This window comes from Arvicanthis niloticus, unplaced genomic scaffold (genome assembly GCF_011762505.2).
Source record: "Arvicanthis niloticus isolate mArvNil1 unplaced genomic scaffold, mArvNil1.pat.X pat_scaffold_327_arrow_ctg1, whole genome shotgun sequence".
Taxonomy (NCBI): domain Eukaryota; kingdom Metazoa; phylum Chordata; class Mammalia; order Rodentia; family Muridae; genus Arvicanthis; species Arvicanthis niloticus.
In genome coordinates, this window is record NW_023045981.1 from 34151 (window position 1) to 53704 (window position 19554).

General features: G+C 49.3%; 1 protein-coding gene across 5 annotated transcripts in view; it reads left to right on the forward strand.

Annotated features, from left to right (window-relative positions):
- The first annotated feature begins 207 nt into the window (after positions 1 to 207).
- The window catches only part of LOC117701923 (A disintegrin and metalloproteinase with thrombospondin motifs 13), a 36340-nt gene continuing 16993 nt past the window's right edge, over positions 208 to 19554 (forward strand). The window contains exons 1-21 of one of the 5 annotated variants that reach the window (XR_013070280.1): positions 208 to 397; positions 663 to 732; positions 2380 to 2528; positions 5105 to 5188; positions 5430 to 5554; positions 5681 to 5827; positions 7802 to 7948; positions 8363 to 8525; positions 9675 to 9779; positions 10408 to 10559; positions 10660 to 10723; positions 11801 to 11987; positions 12928 to 13076; positions 13427 to 13547; positions 14174 to 14254; positions 15037 to 15218; positions 16080 to 16215; positions 16291 to 16420; positions 16617 to 16802; positions 18368 to 18560; positions 19386 to 19506. Coding sequence is in view for 4 of the 5 variants with exons in the window: in XM_076706328.1 (XP_076562443.1) it covers positions 281 to 397; positions 663 to 732; positions 2380 to 2528; positions 5105 to 5188; positions 5430 to 5554; positions 5681 to 5827; positions 7802 to 7948; positions 8363 to 8525; positions 9675 to 9779; positions 10408 to 10559; positions 10660 to 10723; positions 11801 to 11987; positions 12928 to 13076; positions 13427 to 13547; positions 14174 to 14254; positions 15037 to 15218; positions 16080 to 16215; positions 16291 to 16420; positions 16617 to 16802; positions 18368 to 18560; positions 19386 to 19506 (2809 nt within the window). In the remaining variant the exon portion in view is untranslated. Of the gene's footprint in view, positions 398 to 662; positions 733 to 2379; positions 2529 to 5104; positions 5189 to 5429; positions 5555 to 5680; positions 5828 to 7801; positions 7949 to 8362; positions 8526 to 9674; positions 9780 to 10407; positions 10560 to 10659; positions 10724 to 11800; positions 11988 to 12927; positions 13077 to 13426; positions 13548 to 14173; positions 14255 to 15036; positions 15219 to 16079; positions 16216 to 16290; positions 16421 to 16616; positions 16803 to 18367; positions 18561 to 19385; positions 19507 to 19554 lie in introns of those variants that run through there. The other 4 variants (XM_076706328.1, XM_076706327.1, XM_034493332.2 and 1 more) reach the window with 4 other exon arrangements.

Genomic DNA, 19554 nt, shown 5'->3' on the forward strand with positions numbered 1-19554 from the left:
CTGCTAGACTAGACACTCCCAGGAGGCTAGATGTGCACAGTTGGAACTTTCCTAGTGCAGGACATGGTTAGGGTGCTCTTCAACTGGGAATCATTCCAGGCAAGTTCCTAGTAGAAGCTACTTGCTGCCTACCCCATAACCCTGCCCTGGGAGGAAGCTCCCAAGAGTAAATACTGCCCAAAGTCCCGCCCAGCCAGCAAGTGAAGTCTGTCACATTGTACACTAACCAGAATCCCAGTCACTAGGTCTCCTGTTCAGCCATCGGCTGCCTTTTCTAAGTATGAGCCAGCTTTGCCTATGGTTGATGTGCCAGCCTTTTCATGCTGCCAGTATCAGAGGAATCCTCACTGGTGCCATCTTCATTCTGGGCTGCTGGGGGCTCTCTGATTTCCAGAAGGTGGGATCACACAAGATCTGGTGTTGGGTGTTACAATCACTTTAGAGAGGGGGATGCCAAAAGCTCTTGGGTGGAGTGGTTGTGATATTTCTGCTTGAAGATAAGGAGATTCGTTTACTCTGGTAACGAGACAGACTCCATTTTGTTGCAGCCCTGTGTGGACTGATCTGCACTGCCCCCTCATTCTCTGTCCCTATATCTCTGTTGTCCTCTCTTCTTGCCCTTGTCTCCTTTCTCCTTCTCTTCTATGTCATTTGTTTTGCAGAGTTTTCTTCAGGATCTGAAGCCCAAGGGCATATCTTCTTACTTTGGCCGCCATGCTGCTCCACTCACAGGTAATTGTCCTGATGTGCTCAGAGCCAGGGGAGTTTCTTGAGCCCTGGGGGGATCGAGAGAGTTCCCACTGAGTCAGAGCCGTGAGGGTTCTGGTGGTCACGGAAGGAAGAAGCCAGAGAAGCTAGTCTGTTAATCAGCATCATTGCTTCCTGCCAACTTGATAACAAGTTGTTCTGGGCGTTCTGGCTGCACTGGAGTCCTGACCCCAGGCTTCTGTTTAGTATCACATGTGGGGGCGGGGGAGTGGTTCATTGGCTGGCCTCCTTAGCCTGTGGATGGCCTCTAGGGGACTGGCTGACTTTCAGGAACTTGTCACTTCTGGCCATAGCTGTAAATATTTATTCATTCTTTGGGTACAAGGTGAGTGACAGGCCCAGCTACTCTGGCTCCTGCCCTGAAGTGCTCCTCATGGTGAAAGCTTTCCCATGACCTAGAGCCCTGCCTCTCAGGATGCCATCCCTTTTCTCAGAGGAACAGTTGGTGGTTTTGATTAAAACCGTGGTTGGGGATAGATTGTGGAGCCAGCTCATTTGGTAAAGTGCTTCTGTGTGTGGAAACATGAGGGCCCGAGTTCTAGTCCTAGTGTACCTGGGCAGGGTAGCACACATTTCTCATTCCAGTTCTGAAGAGAGGCAAAACCCAGTGTGCATAATTCCAAGACCACAGAAAAACTGTTCACAAAGGGTATATCTCATAATCCTTTCTATTCTAACCACTAGCCAGAAAAATACACAGGCCAGCAACCTAGCTGGTCATGAGACCCAGGTCTCAGTGAAAGATTTTGTCTTAAAAAACAAGATGGATGAGTCCTGAGGAACAAGACCTGAAGTTGACTTCTGGCCTCCATACACACCACATAGATGTTGGCAAGGTCAAGAGACACATGAGGCTAGGAGTCAGGGTACAGATGATTAGAGGTTGGCCTCCCACTTACAACAAGTTTTTCTGAGGGCTGGGCAGGATACACAGTGTCTGGATCATTGGGTCTGCACACCTCTGGGCTCCTGAAGGTCTGGGACACTGTTCCCTGGGGTCCTAGTCCTTTACACTCCAGAAGACAGTAAGCACTGAGCTGGATTCCTGAGGTCCAGGGACCAGAGCTGTCTGTCCTCCTTCCTGCTGGCTCACTTACAGAACAACTGTTTCAAGGCTTAGACTACTTTGCTAAGAACTGATCCAGCCCCCAGGCAAGGTCCAAAGAGAGCAGGCAGCTTGCAGTCCACCCACTCTGGATGCTAGAAGAGTACGATTCTTATGCAGGACCCTTCTCAGGCCTGTATTCCTCCCTCCCTCTCACCAAAGAAAGAATCCTGGACTCCTCCTCCTTAGCAAGAGGGTCCCAGATGGGAGTAGCAGGGGAAGGGAGGTGGATCCGGTCTCAAGCAGGGCCTCAATTCATTGAAGCTCTGCTTCCTACTAGTGAGAAGGGGCTTGGGAACCATGTTGTGGAGTCCTAGAAGAACTCTAGTTTCTTTCCCGCCTGAGCTGGGACTTCTATTCACACCTTCACCAACTCCTCATGCTGAGAACTGGGCCCTGGGAGTGGACATAAAATTGACCATTTGACTGGTCAGCCCTTTTCTGTTAGCTCCAAACACCTGCTTTCTAAAACTTTTGTCCTCAGTCTTTCCTCCCCTCCCTCCCAGGCCATCCTTCCTCTCACCTCCAGAGACTGAGGCGGAGAAGGACATTGGAGGACATTCTGCACCTGGAACTCCTGGTAGCTGTGGGCCCTGATGTTTACCAGGCTCATCAGGAGGACACAGAGCGCTATGTGCTCACTAATCTCAATATCGTGAGTGCAGCTGGGCTGGCAATGGCTGGTACAGGAAGGTGGGCTCAGGGTCTCTGGTAGATCTGTGGGCTTTCCCTCCAAGCCACTGGACAGCAGGGCCCCTGCTCACATAAAAAAAGTCAGTACATTTGAACACAGTGTGTTGAATTCTCCCATAGAAGCTGAGGGTCAGCTGGAGCTCGTGACCCTGTAGACAAGGGGAAGTCACTACTGTCCCCCTCTTCCCTCTTCTCACTGCACCAAAGGTAGACAAAGTCAGGGAATCCCTTCCAACACCAGAGTCTTCCCCATAGTCTCTTACTTCTGCCCTAATGTTCATTTGGCCAACAGGAGGCTCAGTCTATATATACTGCTCTCGTCAGGACTCTTGCCTCTGTCTTAGGGAGGCACAGGGCGTGGAGCACTCAAGGTGTGAACAGGTGTTATTCTGGCTGATATGTGAGGCTTCATTTCTTACAGACTCCTCCTCTCTGTGATCTAATGGGTGAGAGAGCAGAAGTGCCTCACACCATTAACCTGTATGTCAGAATGGCAGTGGCAACGTGCCAGCCAGTATCCTGTTAGAGAAGACTACCATCCATATGGTACACATAGAACACACATGAGATATGACTGTCCCAGGCCAGCAGAAACTCACACTCTACAAATGGTGATCACGAGTATTCATATGGTATCACTAGAACCAATATGAACACTCAGAAGGCAGAGGCAGGCGAATTTCTGTGAGTTTGAGGCCAGCCTGGTCTACAGAGTAAGTTCCAAGACAGTCAGGGCCACACAGAGAAACCCTGTCTTGAAAAAACAAAAAATAAAACTAGAACCAATATGAAGAAAGTGATTGAGTCCATTTGCTGGAGCAGTGTCTTCAAAATATTGATTATTTAAGCATACATCTATAAGCCCAGCATACAGAAGACTGAGACAGGAAAATCACAAGTTTAAGGCCAGCTTGGTTCTTTGGGCTATCTCAAAAAAAAAAAAAAAAAGGAAGGAAGGAAGGAAGGAAGGAAGAGAGAGAGAGAGAGAGAGAGAGAGAGAGAGAGAAAGGAAATGGCTCAGCAGGTGACAGTGCTTGCCACCAAGTATATTGACCTGAATTTAATCCCAGAACCCACATGGTAGAAGGAGACAGCCAATCCTGCAAGTTGTCCTTTGACCTCCATATGTGTGCTCATACACTAAATAAATAAATGTAAACCAATTTAAAAAAAAATCTGATAAACTGATTCTAGGTACTAGTTCCAGCCAGTGACTAACAGATCCAGGCTCCTCCTCTTTTCTCGGGCCTGCTGCAGAGAAGGGAAGGGTGGTGGCCATGAAGAGACCCAGGCTGTAGCTCTGGGGCAACATCTGGCCCACCTCCATTGCTTTCTATAGAATGGCTCCGGGTTCAGCCTGGCCACCCTTTTTGGGAGAAAGGAAAAGTCTTCTTTGCATCCACCTCGCCAGTCTTAGGGCCAACAATCCCCTGCTGCCACACTGTCTACGCCAGGCCTTCCCTCCCATTTACAGATATGGTCCAAGGCCAGACAAGCTGTAGGCTTTCTGTATACAGGCCCCTGGGGTAATGTTTTCTTAGTGAAAATGGTTCCCTCTGCCAACTGGAAACCATTGTCTCTAACTTTTGGGGTCCTTCTCTTCAATTTTAAGTTACCAAAACTAGGTTTCCTAGTCATTGATATGTGTTGGGAGAGGGGTTCTCAACCTGTGGGTCATGACCCCTACTATCATTAAAAAATATAGATATTTGCATTACAATTCATAACAGCAGCAAAATGAAGTAGCAACAAAAATAATTTTATGGTTGGGGGTCACCACAAAATGAACTGTACCAAAGGGTCACAGCACTAGAAAGGCTAAGAACCACTCACTGGCTTAGGAGGACTAGGCAGGTGGTACCTGAACCAGGATATCTATAGTTTTATTCTCTCTCTCTCTCTCTTGTTTTTAATAGTGTTGGGACTTCTCATTATGTAGACTAGGCTGTTTTCTTTTAAAGATTTTATTTATTTTATATATGTGATGAGTACACTGTAGCTGTCTTCAGACACACCATAAGAGGGCCTCAGATCCCATTACAGATGGTTGTCAGCAACCATGTGGTTGCTGGGAATTGAACTCAGGACCTCTGGAAGAGCAGTCAGTTCTCTTAACCGCTGAGCCATCTCTCCAGCCTCCTAGTTTTATTCTCTTAATCTGCTAACCAGGCAAGGCTTGATTTCCACCTCATAAGACAGAAAGCCTATAAAGAAACAGGCTCATTGCTTAGTGACCTGAGCCCATGGCCAGGCAAAGGCAGGGCTTAGATTCAAACTTAGGCCAGCAATCAGCTCTTTGTGTTAGATGGTCTTCCCAAGGCATAAACTAGAGAAAGACTCGGAGCCTCATCTGACTGCCTACAGCCCACTACACAGACAAGATTTCAGCTTCCCACTAGCCCCTAACCTCCATGGGGCACCCTCTCCACCACCACTCCTGCCACTGAGGCTCCTGGACTCACTGTGAACACCATGTGTTGCCTCCCTCCCTCTTTCCCTTCCTCTCTCCTTCCCTCCCTCCCTTGTTGCCATCTTCAGGGGTCAGAACTGTTGAGAAACCCATCCTTAGGGGCTCAGTTCCAGGTACACCTGGTCAAGTTGATCATCCTCTCTAACTTGGAGGTAGGTACAAACCCTGACTCCGTTCCCTTCATCCTTTCCTGAAGAACTGGTAGAAGCTGGTAACTGTGGGGCTTAGCTGGACAGACAGCTCTCCAGGAGCTTCTCAGGGCCTCAGTTTCTCTGTCTGTAAGGTGGGGTAGTAGTAGAATTGTTATAATATGGAAGCACTGAGAAGCATGCTAGCAACAGTCAGCACTATCCTTGGTACCACATCCATAGGAACGGGCTCTTTGTTCTCTAGAGTACTCCAAATATCACAACCAACATCACCTCATCCTTGATGAGTGTCTGTGAGTGGAGCCAGACGATCAACCCCCACGATGACAGAGATCCAAGCCATGCTGACCTGATTCTCTATATAACCAGGTATCTGACTGAGGTCCCCACTGGAGTGCTGCTTTCTTAAGAGGGCTGCACTATGAACTTCCCTGCATTCTGCACCAGCAACATGGCTGCTGGAGCCGTCTGTGTGATTCTTTTTTTCTTATCAAGGTTTGACCTGGAGTTGCCTGATGGTAACCAGCAGGTTCGGGGGGTCACCCAGCTGGGAGGTGCCTGCTCCCCTTCCTGGAGTTGCCTTATCACTGAGGACACTGGCTTTGACCTAGGGGTCACCATCGCCCATGAGATTGGGCACAGGTATGTGGCCTCATTAGTTATCCCCAGACTGGTCAGGGAGCTGGTCTGAACCCCAAGGTCAAGCTCTGTGGCCTAGGCAGGCAGCAAATCTTTGCAGAGCCAGTCAGAAGCCTATACCTCTAAGTGTCTTGGTAGGGGAAAGCTGAGATAGGGGAAATCTGATGCTTCTTGATCACTGAGTGACTAACTTGAACTCTTTTTTTTCTAGATAAACAGCTATTAGAAAACAATACTTTAATATTTAAGTTTCTAAGATGTATTTGTAGGGGGGTGTTGAGAGAAGAAGGATGTGTGGGTAAGGGTCATGCCACACCATGCATGTAGAGGTCAGAAGACAACTTTGCAGAGTTGGTTCTCGCCTTTACATAGGTTCTGGGACTTGAACTCAGATCATCAGGCGTGCGTAGCAAATGCGTTACCCACTGAGCCATCCAGAAAATAAGTCTTATTGGAAATTCCAGTAAGAAAAAAAAAAAAAAGACTGAAGATTATCCTAAGTCCATGCAATGTCTTAGCTACTGTTCTAATGCTGTGAAGAGACATCACGACCAAGGCAACACTTATAAAAGAAAGCATTTAATTGGGGGCTCGCTTACAGTTTCAGAGGGAGCATGGTGCCACACAAGCAGGCATGATGCTGGAGCGATAGCTGAGAGCTTTATATCCTGACCCACAGGAAGTCAGGCAGAGATAGGAAGACCTGGGCCTGGCACAGGCTTTTGGAACCCCAAATTCCACCTCTAGCCACGCACCTACTTCCAAAGAGCGACATCTCCTAATCTTTCCAAACATTTCATCAGTTGGGGGCTTAACACGCAAATACATGGGGGCAGGTGCTTTCTTATTTAAATACCACACACCACTTATGGAGATGTCTTTTCAGATCTACATTTAATTGTGGTCATTAATATGCACATCGGACTTGTGCAATACAATGTTTGTTATTTTGATTCTATTTTGGTTTTTAAGACAAGATCTCACAGGCCGCTTGGTCATCTGTCAAATGCTGGGTAGGATTATGGGTGTGTGCCACCAGCCCACAGAACTCTTGTCTTTTAGTATACCCATATATCCCACATATTTCTCAGTTCACAGATCTCTTATGCTTTGTGTTTGTTTGTTTTGTACATACAACGTAATCCCAGGTTGGACAGTTAGGGTGCTTCTGAGTCCTTGCTTCTGTGTGTAGTCTGTATTCTTGTTGGCAAATCTTTATCCATTTGCATTATCAGTTTATCTAGAGTGATGTGGTTTTCTTTTTTGAATGTTAGTTGTTTTAGTCATTGCTGCTAGGAAAATAATATCCAATTGTTATAAAACATCAAATGATATGGAGATTTTTCAGAGCATAAAATGAAAGTTTCTCTCCTGGTAGCCTACCAACTGTGCACTGGTATAGGCTCCCAGAGCTGGGAGCCAGGCTCTTCAGACTTCCCCGAGGATCTGGCCCCAGCACCTCTTGCAGTGCCTCACCCCCCAGCCTCTCAGGCTCCCAAGTCTGTTCTGCATAAAGTGTGGGGATGATATTCAGACCTTGCCTCAGAAACCCCACCACCTGGGAACAGAAAGGAATACAGCAAAATCTTCTCAATCTTCTCAACCACAAGGCAGCTGCAGTGTGGATAGATTTCCCAAAGTCAAACACATCCAGGCCATCAGCCACCAGAAGGGTAACCTGTTGACCCCCAGGCCTCTACTTGCTCCTGGTTCCCACTTCTACACTCCAGACTTGTAACCATGGATTAGGTCAGCTTGTCTATCATCAAAGTTTTTGCTATTTATTAGTCAAAGGAAGAAAGAGCCACCCTGCTCAACCAGCTCTCCTCCCTTCCTCATGTAGGTGGGAAACTGAGGCAGGGCCTCCAGGACTCCTGCTGGGCTGGCTTGGCTAGTAGCAGGGTCCAAGTCCAGGAGACACAAAGGTGGCCCTGACCCAGCCCCAGCTGGCTACTCTAGAATTTCTTCTGCCCACAGCTTCGGGCTGGACCATGATGGTGCTCCAGGCAGAGGCAGCACCTGTGAGGCCAGTGGCCATGTGATGGCATCTGATGGCGCAGTGCCTACTGGAGGGGCCCTGGTGTGGTCCACCTGCAGCCAAAGGCAGCTGCAGCACCTGCTCAGGTACAGCCTCCACCTAGCTCTTACCCCATCCCACTCTGTGTTATTTCCTGTCCCCAACCCTACTCTGTCCCTCCATCAGTTCCTGCAGCCCCTCCATCCCTCCTCTGTCATTCTTCCCCACTTTCTTGAACTCACTCTTCTATCCCATCTCACTCCTGGGTCCACCCCTCAATTGTCCCTTGTTCTCCACACCACCACCACCCTGCCTCTTCCTTCCACCCTTCCATGACAGATCTTTCCTGTCCATTGGTTCATGGACTTCTCCTCCATTCTCTTTCCACCCCCCCCCCATCTTCTTCATCCTACATTTTGTTGGGCTTCTACCCAGCTAACGTCCCCAGCCCCATATCTGCTACCTTATGCTGACCCCACTGGTGTCCACTCAGGTTTTGAGCTCTGCCTCATCTGTCACAGCGCAGGGCAAATGCACTGCTTCTGGGACCCGCCTGGACTGCAGTCAGGACTTACAGGGCACCAGCTGGTGGCACAGCCTGGCCTCTACTACAGTGTAGATGATCAGTGTCGTGTGGCTTTCGGCTCGGGGGCTATCGCCTGCACCTTCTCCAGGGAGGGTCTGGTGAGTCCACCCATCCATAACACCCAGTCTCACTCCACTCAGCTCACTTCCCTGTAGTGTGCTGACCCCCTGCCCCTTGGGCATCGGGCACCGGTGAGGGCCACTCCAGGGCTCACATGTTTGATGCTCACAGCTCATCAATGTTGTGCCTAATCTTGTCTAATGCTTGTGTTTAGTTTATTAAGTAAGAACTGTATGCATGTGTGTGAGTGTGCCACAGTACACTTTTGGCGGTGGAAGACAACTGTGCAGACTGCATTCTTTCCTCAGGTGACTAAGCTTGCATTATGGTCATTTTTACCCACCTCACCCACTGTCCTCTTGGACATATTAAACATTTTATAAAAACTAAAGTCCCTACATTTTTGTTTGACTTTGACTTAAAGATGTAGTTGTTTCTGGCACAAAGACATCTAACTTGTGGGGGTGGGCTCAGCACAAAGGGCTTCCAAGAGGCAGAGGCCTCCAGGCTCCTACACAGCGTAGGAATGTGGCTCCCAGCAGCTGTATATGGAGAGGCCAGAGTTCCCCGAGGCAGACTTCCTCCTTTCCTCTTTGCCCAGACAAGCCCCTTTCTTCCTCCAGAGAAGCATGAAGAACTATGGTTAGGGGCTGGGCATGTAGTTTAGTGGGTAAAGTTTGCCCTTTACTGGTGTATTCAAAGCCCCAAATCTGGTGATGGGCTGAATAAACTGGGCATGGTGGCACATACATGTAATCACAGAATTCTAGAAGTGGAGGCAGGGGAAGGAGCCAGGGAGGAGGCAGAAGTCAAGGCCATCCTTGGCTTCATAAGGAGTTCAAGGCTAGCCTGGGCTAGAGACCTTATATTTTAAAAGTTACATTTAGTATTTTTGTAAAATGTAAAAATCTCTGAATTATTATGTTTATTGACCTATGTTAGAATATGTATCTTTTATTTAAAAGTTTATTTTTCTCTTCTGATTTTAAGTATTAAGACATTTTCATGGCCCCCCAGAAGCATGACCGGCCCTGGCAAGTTCCATCCTGCTTCTTGTTCTTAATGGACAAGTCAGTCAGCTGTGATTCTTTTTCTCCCAGGCCACTCATCTGAGCAGGGCATTGATTCATCTGGAAGGGGCACTGAGCAGGCAACCTCTTAGTGGACTACCTGTGCGTCTCTCTTAGGATGCATGCCAGGCTCTGTCCTGCCACACAGACCCCCTGGACCAAAGCAGCTGCAGCCGCCTCCTTGTTCCTCTCCTGGATGGGACAGAATGTGGTGTGGAGAAGGTCCAGTACTGGGAGGGATGAAGCTTGTGAGGGGGCGGGGAGTCTGTGTGTAGGGGAGAGAGCAGGGGTGGGGTGAGTATGGGACTGGAAAAGAGCATCCAGATCCTCTGCTTTGCACTCCCCACGCTTTTCCTGAGTGGGGTCTTACAGAGCTTCCACTCCAAGGCGCTGTACCTCTTCTCATCCACTCCCTACAGCCCTCTGTCATCAGAGAAGAGTCTGTTGAGTGACAGCAAGCTCTAAGCATCCCCGCTCAGATAACCCTTGCTCTCATTACCTGTACTATCTCCTAGGGTTAGTTTTCCCTTTCACTGGGTACTTCCCAGCCTGATGTCCTTCCTTTAGCATTTGCTCCCAAACAGAATGAGGTATGTGATTGTGCCCCATGTCCCTCTGTGCCCCATGCCTCTGTAGAGAGTACCTGTGTATGAGGTCTCTGTGTGTTTTGGGAGATCTCTATGTCTATTGGAAGACCCTGTGTGTGGTCCTTATGTACTGGTGGTCTCTGTGTTGGGGTGCTCCCTGTCAGTGAGGTCTCTCAGTGTGGCAAGGTCCCTCAGTATGCTGGCTGCATCCTGTGTGTGCTGGATCCCTGTGGGAAAGGGAGAGAGACTGTTCTGCTTTGCAGTGGTGCTCCAAGGCTCGCTGTCGCTCCCTTGCTGAGCTGGCTCCTGTGGCTGCGGTACATGGACACTGGTCTAGCTGGGGCCCCCCTAGTCCTTGCTCTCGATCCTGTGGAGGAGGTGTGATCACCAGGAGGCGGTGGTGCAACAACCCCAGGTACCTACAGGAGGTTTCCCGGCAAGGAGTGCATCTGCATCCCACTCTCTGGGAGCAGCAGTGGTCACTTCTCATCCCTTTGTTCTGTGGGCATTTCTAGGCCTGCATTTGGGGGACGTGCATGTGTGGGTGAGGACCTCCAGGCTACGATGTGCAACACGCAGGTAGGCTGATCTCCTAGCTGAGAGGGTGGATAAGAGTTAGCCACCAGAATGGCTGACCCATGGACTCATGCCTCCCTTTTGAGGGGCACAGTGGTTAGCAAAGACACCACGTGACTGTTTTTCACCCAGAGTTCACCTTTGAGATGACACCTTTGATATGACATCTCTGTGATGAGAACTGGCTATGGCAATGGGGTCCCAGGAGTGCACAGTGAGAAGTGTTTAATTTTGACACTGATGTGAAATGCATCTTGTTTAGTCAACCATTTCAAGGTGCAGTGCATCGGCACTGAACACACAAGGGGTGCCGTGTAAATACTGCCTCTATCTGGTTCCAAACATACCCTTCACCCCAGAGGAACATCTCACACCAGTAAGCAGCCTCCCCTTCCCACCTAGTAGCTCCAACCTGCTTTCTGTCTTATGCATTTGCTTGTTCTGAGAATCTCATTTAAACACTATCTTGCAAGAGTCAGCTTCTCAATATGGCGTAACATTTTCGAGTGTTGTTCATGTCGTACTATGAGTCAGCACATCACTTCCATTTGAGGCTGAAGAGCAGTCCATGATATGGATGGTGCTTCTGGCTTTCTTCATCATTTCCATTGTTTGGGTCATTTGTTCTTTAAGGCAACAGCGAGTCCAGCTGCTGTAAATGAGTTGGCTTGACTTTCTGTGACAAAACACCACAGGCAGAGTAATTTGTCAACAACAGAAATTAATTTCCCATGATTCTGGAGTCTGAAAGTCCAAAAAAGGCCCTGGCCAGCTTGGCACCCACTTCCCAATGGTTCCTTTTGCCCCATCCTACAAAAGTCTGGAATACATGGTTCTCACATGGTAGAGGGGACAAAAGGGACAGAAGTCCCCAAGTGCCACACTGTGTCCTGTTTTCCTCTTCCTGCTGCTGCTGAGTCCTGAACAGATTATCTGGAAGTTCCCCTTATCGATACTGAGCAGCGATAAGCCACAGTCTGTGGCTGAGTTACTTGTCTCTTGACCCTGCATGCAGGATGCATGCTGTCTCTCATTGGCAAGGACCCTGCCTGTTACCTGTCTTCTGCCCCTTCTGGCCAGGCTTGTGAGAAGACTCAGCTGGAGTTTATGTCCGAGCAGTGTGCCCAGACAGACAGACAGCCACTGGAACTTTCCCAAGGCACTGCCTCCTTCTACCACTGGGATGCTGCCATGCAGTATAGTCAAGGTGGGCTGTGGGCCTGTGAGAGCAAGGCCCTGGAGACTTCTGCCAGGCAGAGCTCTTCAGGTTAGTCAGTGCCTTAGCTATTGTCTTGCTGCTGAGATAAAAGATAAAATACCCCAGAAAAATCAACTTCAAGAAGGAAGGATTTAGTCTGACTCAGGGTTCCAAGGTATAGTCCACTGTGGCAGGGAAGTTGTAGCAGGAGGCGGAGGAAGCTAGTTATTATTACACCTGAAGCCAGGAAACAGAGACACAGACAGACAGAGAGATACAGACAGACAGACAGACAGACAGACAGACAGACAGACAGACGGGGGAGGGGTCTTTCTTCAATTAATCTAACCAAGATAGTCTCTTGAAGTAGGACCAGAAACTAAAAGAGGGTATCAGACCCCATTACAGATGGTTGTGAGCCACCATGTGGTTGCTGGGAATTGAACTCAGGACCTTTGGAAAGGCAGTCAGTGCTCTTAACCACTGAGCCATCTCTCCAGCCTCCAATCTAGATAATTTCTTACAGCATATCTAGAGGTTTGTCTTCTAGGTGGCAACTGTGGATCCTGTCAAGTTGAAAATTAGCATTAACACTCCAATGCAGGTTGGCAGGCTTGACTCAAGCTCTGGCAACCCACAGACCATGGATTGCTCTTTGGTTTGGTCTGGACTCCCTAGATAATAAGCAGTGAGGTTCTATTTTAGAAGCATCTTCTTCTGGGCTTGTTAGCATTTAGGGAGATACTTCAGGAGAAATGCACTTGTGATTCTTGGATAATAACCCAGTAGCCATGATTATGAGACCATAATATAAGATGGCCTTGGAGGGAAAACAGTGGCCCTGGCCACACATGCGAAGTGCGTAGTTAGCTGAGGTTGGCAGGACAGCCTTCTTGGACCTTATCTGGCAGGGTTACTAGAGCAGATCCCAAGGGACCGTCCTACTTAGCTCACTGACCTCCTTATTCATCTTTGAACAGCAGACTTCCTTGCCACTCTGCCATTCTAGGAGATGCTCTGTGCAGACACATGTGCTGGGCTGTTGGAGAAAGCTTCATTGTCAGCCGTGGAGACAGTTTCCTAGATGGGACCCGTTGTGTGCCAAGTGGTCCTCAGGAGGATGGGACCCTAAGCCTCTGTTTGTCGGGCAGCTGCAGGGTAGGTGTGTGGACAACCCAGGTACCCCTGTCCTTGTGGATTCAAGGCTTTCTTGTCCTAGTAGAAGGCTTCTGGGTGAGAGGAAAGAGGAAATGATCTATGGGGATCTCAGTGGAGCTGTCCTGGGTTTGCTGGGGAGTATTGTTGGGAGCAGGATGGAACTTGGAGTCAGCCTATAGACTACAGCCCAAAAAGGAATGTCATCATGTGAGTTCCTTAGGGGTTTTGTAGATATCAGGAGCTTCAATGAAGCTACAGAGAGTTTTGTGAATCTCAGAGTCTGCTGGCTGTGGTACCAGGAAAACCAGCACCCCAATAACACAGGCTTTCCATCATCCCTCTTTGCACAGACCTTTGGCTGTGATGGCAGGATGGACTCCCAGCAGGTTTGGGATATGTGCCAGGTGTGTGGAGGAGACAATAGCACCTGCAGTTCACAGAATGGCTCTTTCACAGCTGGGAGAGCTAGAGGTAGGGCTGCCCTTACATAGAGGGTGGGTTTCCTATCCCTCTGCAGGGATCCAGCACCCAAAGCATTAGTCTGGGCTGCTCAGGGCACAGCACCCACATGCTGGCCCAGCCCTGGGTACCTCCCTGTATATTTCAGTTCATTCTTCTCTGACGTTTCAAACTCCAGCAACATTGCCTCTGCAACCAGGCTTGTAGCACCCCACTAAGTTCTTCACTGTAGCTGTGATGGGGGTGGGGAGAGAAGTAGCAGACTCTGAATAATTGTCAGATCACCTCTTCCTTCCCACTCAGAAGTCCCAGCAGGAGGATTCAGTGGACAACGGGGATGCAACCTTGGCTTTGCTGTGTATAGATAAAGTAAAAAAATCATTTGCCAGTACTGAATTGCAAGATCAGCAAAGAACTTGGGCTCTGTCTCTCTGGCTGTGCCTGAAGCTAAGAACCTTGGGTCTGGTCTATGCTCCTGGCCTGGGCAGTGTCCTTGCAGGTGGCCCTATCATAGAGATTCATTGCCACCAAAACCAGCCAATGACACTGTTAAGTCTTTCCAGCTGGGCTTCTCTTCTTTGGTAGTGGTATAGGTGACTACAAAACCCAAGAAACCCTCTTGCTCTGTTTGTCCCTAGAATATGTCACGTTCCTGATAGTTACTCCCAATATGACCAGCGTGCACATCGTCAACCGCAGGCCTCTCTTCACACACTTGGGTGAGATGGCAGAGGATCCTTCCCTGCACTTAGTTACCTATGTCTTAGTCACTCTTGATACCCACTGCAAGGTGGGAGGAACCCCAACTCCCCAGACCATACTGAGAGTTGCTGCACTCAGAGCTAAGCTTATCCTACGGGGAGGGAAGGATAAAGGTTAAAATTGCCTGAAAAGGAATATGGTAGCTGAGCATGGGGGGAGCAGCTTGAAAGCCCCAGGCCCCAGGAACTGGTGCTTTCCAGCACCAGGGCATGACAATCCCAGAGGATGACCATCTCAGGAATCTGGCCCTTGAAGAGTTTTCACTGGACTCCTTTTAAAGATCCTGTCCCATTAGACTTCTCCTTTGTCTCAGAGGCTGGTCTCTGATCTTAGACTACACGGAAGGGATTTTGGCCCTGGAGCCTTGTGTGAGCACACTCAGGGGAAGGCAGAAGTCACAACCCTCACCAGGTTCCAGAAAGGGGCATGGAGCCACCACTGTGGGAAAGTCTCCTGGGTGTGTTGTGTGGCAGAACTGCACATGCAGAAAGAGGGATTTGGTTAATGAAGATGCCATCTAACTGAGACACCAGAAGGTCTTAGGGTTCCTTAGGGGCAGGTCTGTAGCCTTGGAAGAGCTAACCACATTAGACCCTGTTGGCAGACAGCCTCCTGCCCCTGCCTTGCTGTTGTCCTTAAGCCTAGCCTGTGAAGAGTGGTCCTATCCTACTGAGTAGGCTGCTGGCCTGTGAAGAGGAATGGTGGCTACTCCATAGTGCTCATGGCCCTATTTTCAAAGCTGTGAGGATCCAGGGCCACTACATCGTGGCTGGGAAGACCAGCATCTCGTCTAACATCACATACCCTTCCCTTCTGGAGGACTACCGCCTGGAGTACAGAGTGACTCTCACTGAGGACCAGCTGCCCCACTTAGAGGAGATTCACATCCGGGGACCTGTCCGGGAGGACATTGAGATCCAGGTCATCAATCAGCCAGGCTGGGGGCGTGGGGGAGTCAGCAGGCCTCTCCTGGTGACTCTGGACAACTGCTTATTTGTCTGTAATTCATTTGCTCACTTAGTAATCCTCGCAGCAGTCATTTGGAGCCCTACTACAAGTGGGGCTCTGTATAAGGTAAAATGCAACAAGAGCCATTCATGAGATTATTGTATTGCAAGTCGGTATAAATATGTGCCTGTGTCCATGGCATGCAGAAGGCCTCAGAGATCTGAGATTAGAATTGATGCTGGAATCAGGGACCACCCCCCCCCAACTAGAAAATTGTAGGGGAGCTGAAGGACTGGCCATGGGAAGTCCTCTGAAATGGGGACTAGGCCAAGCAAGGAGTCCCTGTACCAGCTGGCATGTGGGGGCCTTTCTGGGGATGGAGGGCAGCTCTTGCTTCTTTGAGAGCAGAGGCACATGAGGCCCTGAAAGATTTCTGGTAGGGATATTCTCAAAGAGATAGCTCATCTGTGTGTGTCCTTCTGTGTGCTCTGCTAAAGAAGGCGTGTGCAGATGGCCAAAGCTGAAATGGCCTGAGCCTTCACCTTATATCCTGGCCTGGAACCAGTCTGCTGAACCGTTCCCTGCCTTGACGCTATTCCTGGTCTCCTTGGCTATAGTCTGTCCCCAACCTAAACAACACTCCCATAATATCCCACTCCAAAACTACCATCCCCTTGGTATATACCTGCTCCCCCCACATTTCCCAGAGCTCCTTGACACTCAAGTCTGTCTCCTGGAGTCTGGGAACATGAATGTTTTCAGGACAAATGGTTACAAAAGAGACCCCAGGGTGTGCCCTGTTCAGGACCTGAGCTCTCATCTGTCTGGATATAGGTGTACAGACGATACGGAGGTGAATATGGGAATCTTACACATCCAGACATCACCTTTACCTACTTTCAACTGAAGCAACAGGCAGCCTGGGTATGGACCCCTAAGCACGGACCCTGCTCAGTGAGCTGTGGAGCAGGTAAGGCCCAGGGTGAGGCTTGCCCATAGCTCTGCTGGACCCCACGTGGAGGTGGTTGAGCCTTTGCCCTTCCAGGGCTGCGCTGGGTGACCTACAGCTGCCAGGATCAAGCTCAAAACAAGTGGGTGGAGAACGCCCAGTGCCAAGGGAGCCCACAGCCATCTGCATGGCAAGAGCCTTGTGTCTCTGCCCCCTGCTCCCCATAGTAAGTACTAAACTGGGTAGTCACCTGGTTTGTGGTGACTCTTGTGGCCTGGGCAGGCTGAAAAGCATCTTTGTGTGTTGTTTTTCAGTTTTAGTTGCAACTCTGTGGCCTGGGCTCTGTCAGTGTCCTCATTCTGTGAGTGAGGACATCAGGACTTGAGACACACACAGTCACAGAGACAGTCTTTCTTCCTTAGTTGGGTATCCGGAGATTTCAGCCCATGTAGCGTGTCTTGTGGTGGGGGCCTACGGGAGCGGTCACTGCATTGTGTGGAAGCCCAAGACGGCTTCTTAAAGATGCTGCCACCAGCCCGGTGCAGAGCGGTAGCCCAGCAGCCAGCAACAGAGGTGGAAAACTGCAACTCCCAGCCCTGTCCCACCAGGTATGTATATGAAGGTGTGGTGCAGCAGGGCTCCTTGGCCGGGTTTGTCCCTGCACTGAGACCCACCCTTGAGCCCTCTTTTGTTGAAGGCTCTCATCAGCTCCATTCTGGTGACAGACAGTGGTGCCTGAGCATCAACCTTCTCATTATTCAAGAGGTTCTGGGCTACTCATCTCTATCACCGAATCTCTAACACCTGGGTGATATGGGGATGAGACCTGTGAGGATGGTAGCGTGACACTGTGAATGTAAAAGCTCATAGCATTAGTCATCACTGGCACCTCTCCTGCAGTGACCACATGGCTATGACTGAAATATCCTCCATGTCCAAACTGATCTTCACTTATTGGCCTGTTACCAATGGGCTGGATGATCAGCATGGCTTCAGGCTTGTTATCTGTCCAGTGGGAGAGCCCTAGATTATTGGTGGCCCACCAATGGCCCTGGCTCCTTCCTCTTCTCTTACGCATGGCTGACATTGCAATCCTATTGTTAAGTGCAGAGGTATGATTCAGTCTCAGCACCCTTGACGGCACGAGGCAGACATCATGCATTGATGTCATACAGTGAACCATGTGCCAGCCCTCAACTGGTACTGTGAATGCACACGGCACCTGTTGCCCTGCAACAGGGCATGAAGTGTGTTGTTGATAGATTTGGGGAGGAGGTCTTATACCTTTGCTTTTACAAAGCAGTTAAGTAGGACTCTGCCTCCCCAAACCCTAGCCACAGGAGAAGTGTGTGGTTGGCATGCACAAAGTTGTTTTTTTTTTTTTTTTTTTTTTTGTTTTTGTTTTTTTTGTTTTTTTTTTTTTTGTTTGTTTTTTTTCGAGACAGGGTTTCTCTGTATAGCCCTGGCTGTCCTGGAGCTCACTCTGTAGACCAGGCTGGCCTCGAACTCAGAAATCCACCTGCCTCTGCCTCCCAAGTGCTGGGATTAAAGGCGTGCGCCACCACCGCCTGGCCACAAAGTTATTTTTTAATCTTTTTTTTATTTTATTATTTATATGAGTACACGGTCGCTGTCTTCAGACACACCAGAAGAGGGCATCAGATCCTGTTACAGATGGTTGTGAGCCACCATGTGAATTGAATTCAGGACTTCTGGAAGAGCAGTCAGTCTCTTATCCACGGAACCATCTCTCTAGCCCTTAATCTTTTTTTTTTTTAACATGAAATTACAGTTGTTTATTCATTTAGTGTGTATGTGTGCATGCATATACATGTGAGCAAGTCATGGTGCAAGAGTGAGGTCAGAAAACAACTTACCACAGTCAGTTTTCTCCTTCTGACTGCTGGGATCCCCTGGGATCAGACTGTCAGGGTTGGAGGCAGAATCCTTTACTCACCAAGCCATCTTACTGTCCCCACACAGAGTTCTTGTTGAGGAGAACTGAGTTGTGATAAACCAATGTTTCAGAGAAAGCTCCTGAGTTTTATTTCTTAATGGGATCTGTATATTGGAATCCTACATATCAACTCCTCCCATCCACCCTCAGGGGCTGGGCTGTACCCCCCATGAGGCAGCAAGGCGGGGCCTGATGACAGCCCTGTGTTTTCTTCAGATGGGAGGTGTCAGACCCTGGTCCTTGCAAGTCATCTGCCTGTGAAGCAGGTCTGGACTCAAGGAATGTGACATGCGTGCCCAGGGTGGGTGACCGGGAGAAGCCAGCAACTGCAGGTCCCTGCCGCACAGATGAGATGTCACCTATGCTGGAGCCCTGTTTCAGGACTACATGCTCTCCAGACTCGGGTCAGGTGTGTGGATAGGATAGGAAGGTAGGCAGGAGTCCTGGGTAATTTATTAACCATGAGAATGAAAAACACAGGTTGTCATCTTCCTGCAGGCCAGAGTGAGGAATGCTGTCTGAGGAACACCCTGTCAGAGAACACACTTAAAGTGTTTCTGAAAGGGATGAGCTAGGCTGAGAGAAAATAGAGCCTGCTTGTTGCTGTTATTGAGGGGCTGAGAACCAAATCCAAGGCCTTCAGTATGCTAGGCAGGCACTCTCCCATTGAGCTATAACCCTGGTCTTTTCCTTCATATATTTTAAATTTTGAGACAATGTCTCACTAAATTGCTTGCAACCTGTCTATAGCTCAAGAAGGTCTTGAACTTTCAGTGCTTCTGCCCAGGGCTCCTAAGTTGTAGGGACCACACACCTGTGCCACGAGGCACAGCAAGAAAAGAATTCTCCAACTACTATGAAAGTGATTCTTCCAACTTTTGCCTGGCATCCATGGACTTCAGGCTGATGCTGCTGTCTGGCAGAGGGCCTTGGATTCTTCTGGGCTAGGGACTGCAGGGTCAAGTATGCTTGCAAATCCACTCCTGCTCCTTAGCCCCCAGATACATCCCACAGACACCACTTGGAACGATAAGGAACCTTCACAGGCCAAAGTGAGGTGCATAGTAAGGGCTTCACCAAGGGGCAGGGTGCCGGTCTTCCCAGAGAGCAGCAGGGAGGGAACCCAGTGTGTTTGGAATAGTCCCTCTTCCCTCATGACAAGGAGAGGAGGGAGGCTGGCTGCTCCAAGGCAGAAGCCAGAATGTCAGACTCACCTGCTCATTGCTCTCTTTAGGTGGGCACCATGTCTCTGGGAGAGGAGGCTCCATCCCCAGTAGGCAGTGACAAGCCAGGCTCTCAGGCTGAACATGTGTGGACTCCTCTGGTGGGGCTGTGCTCCATTTCTTGTGGGAGAGGTGAGAATCTAAGGACATTTGTAAAATTCTATTACTTCTCTTTTTGTT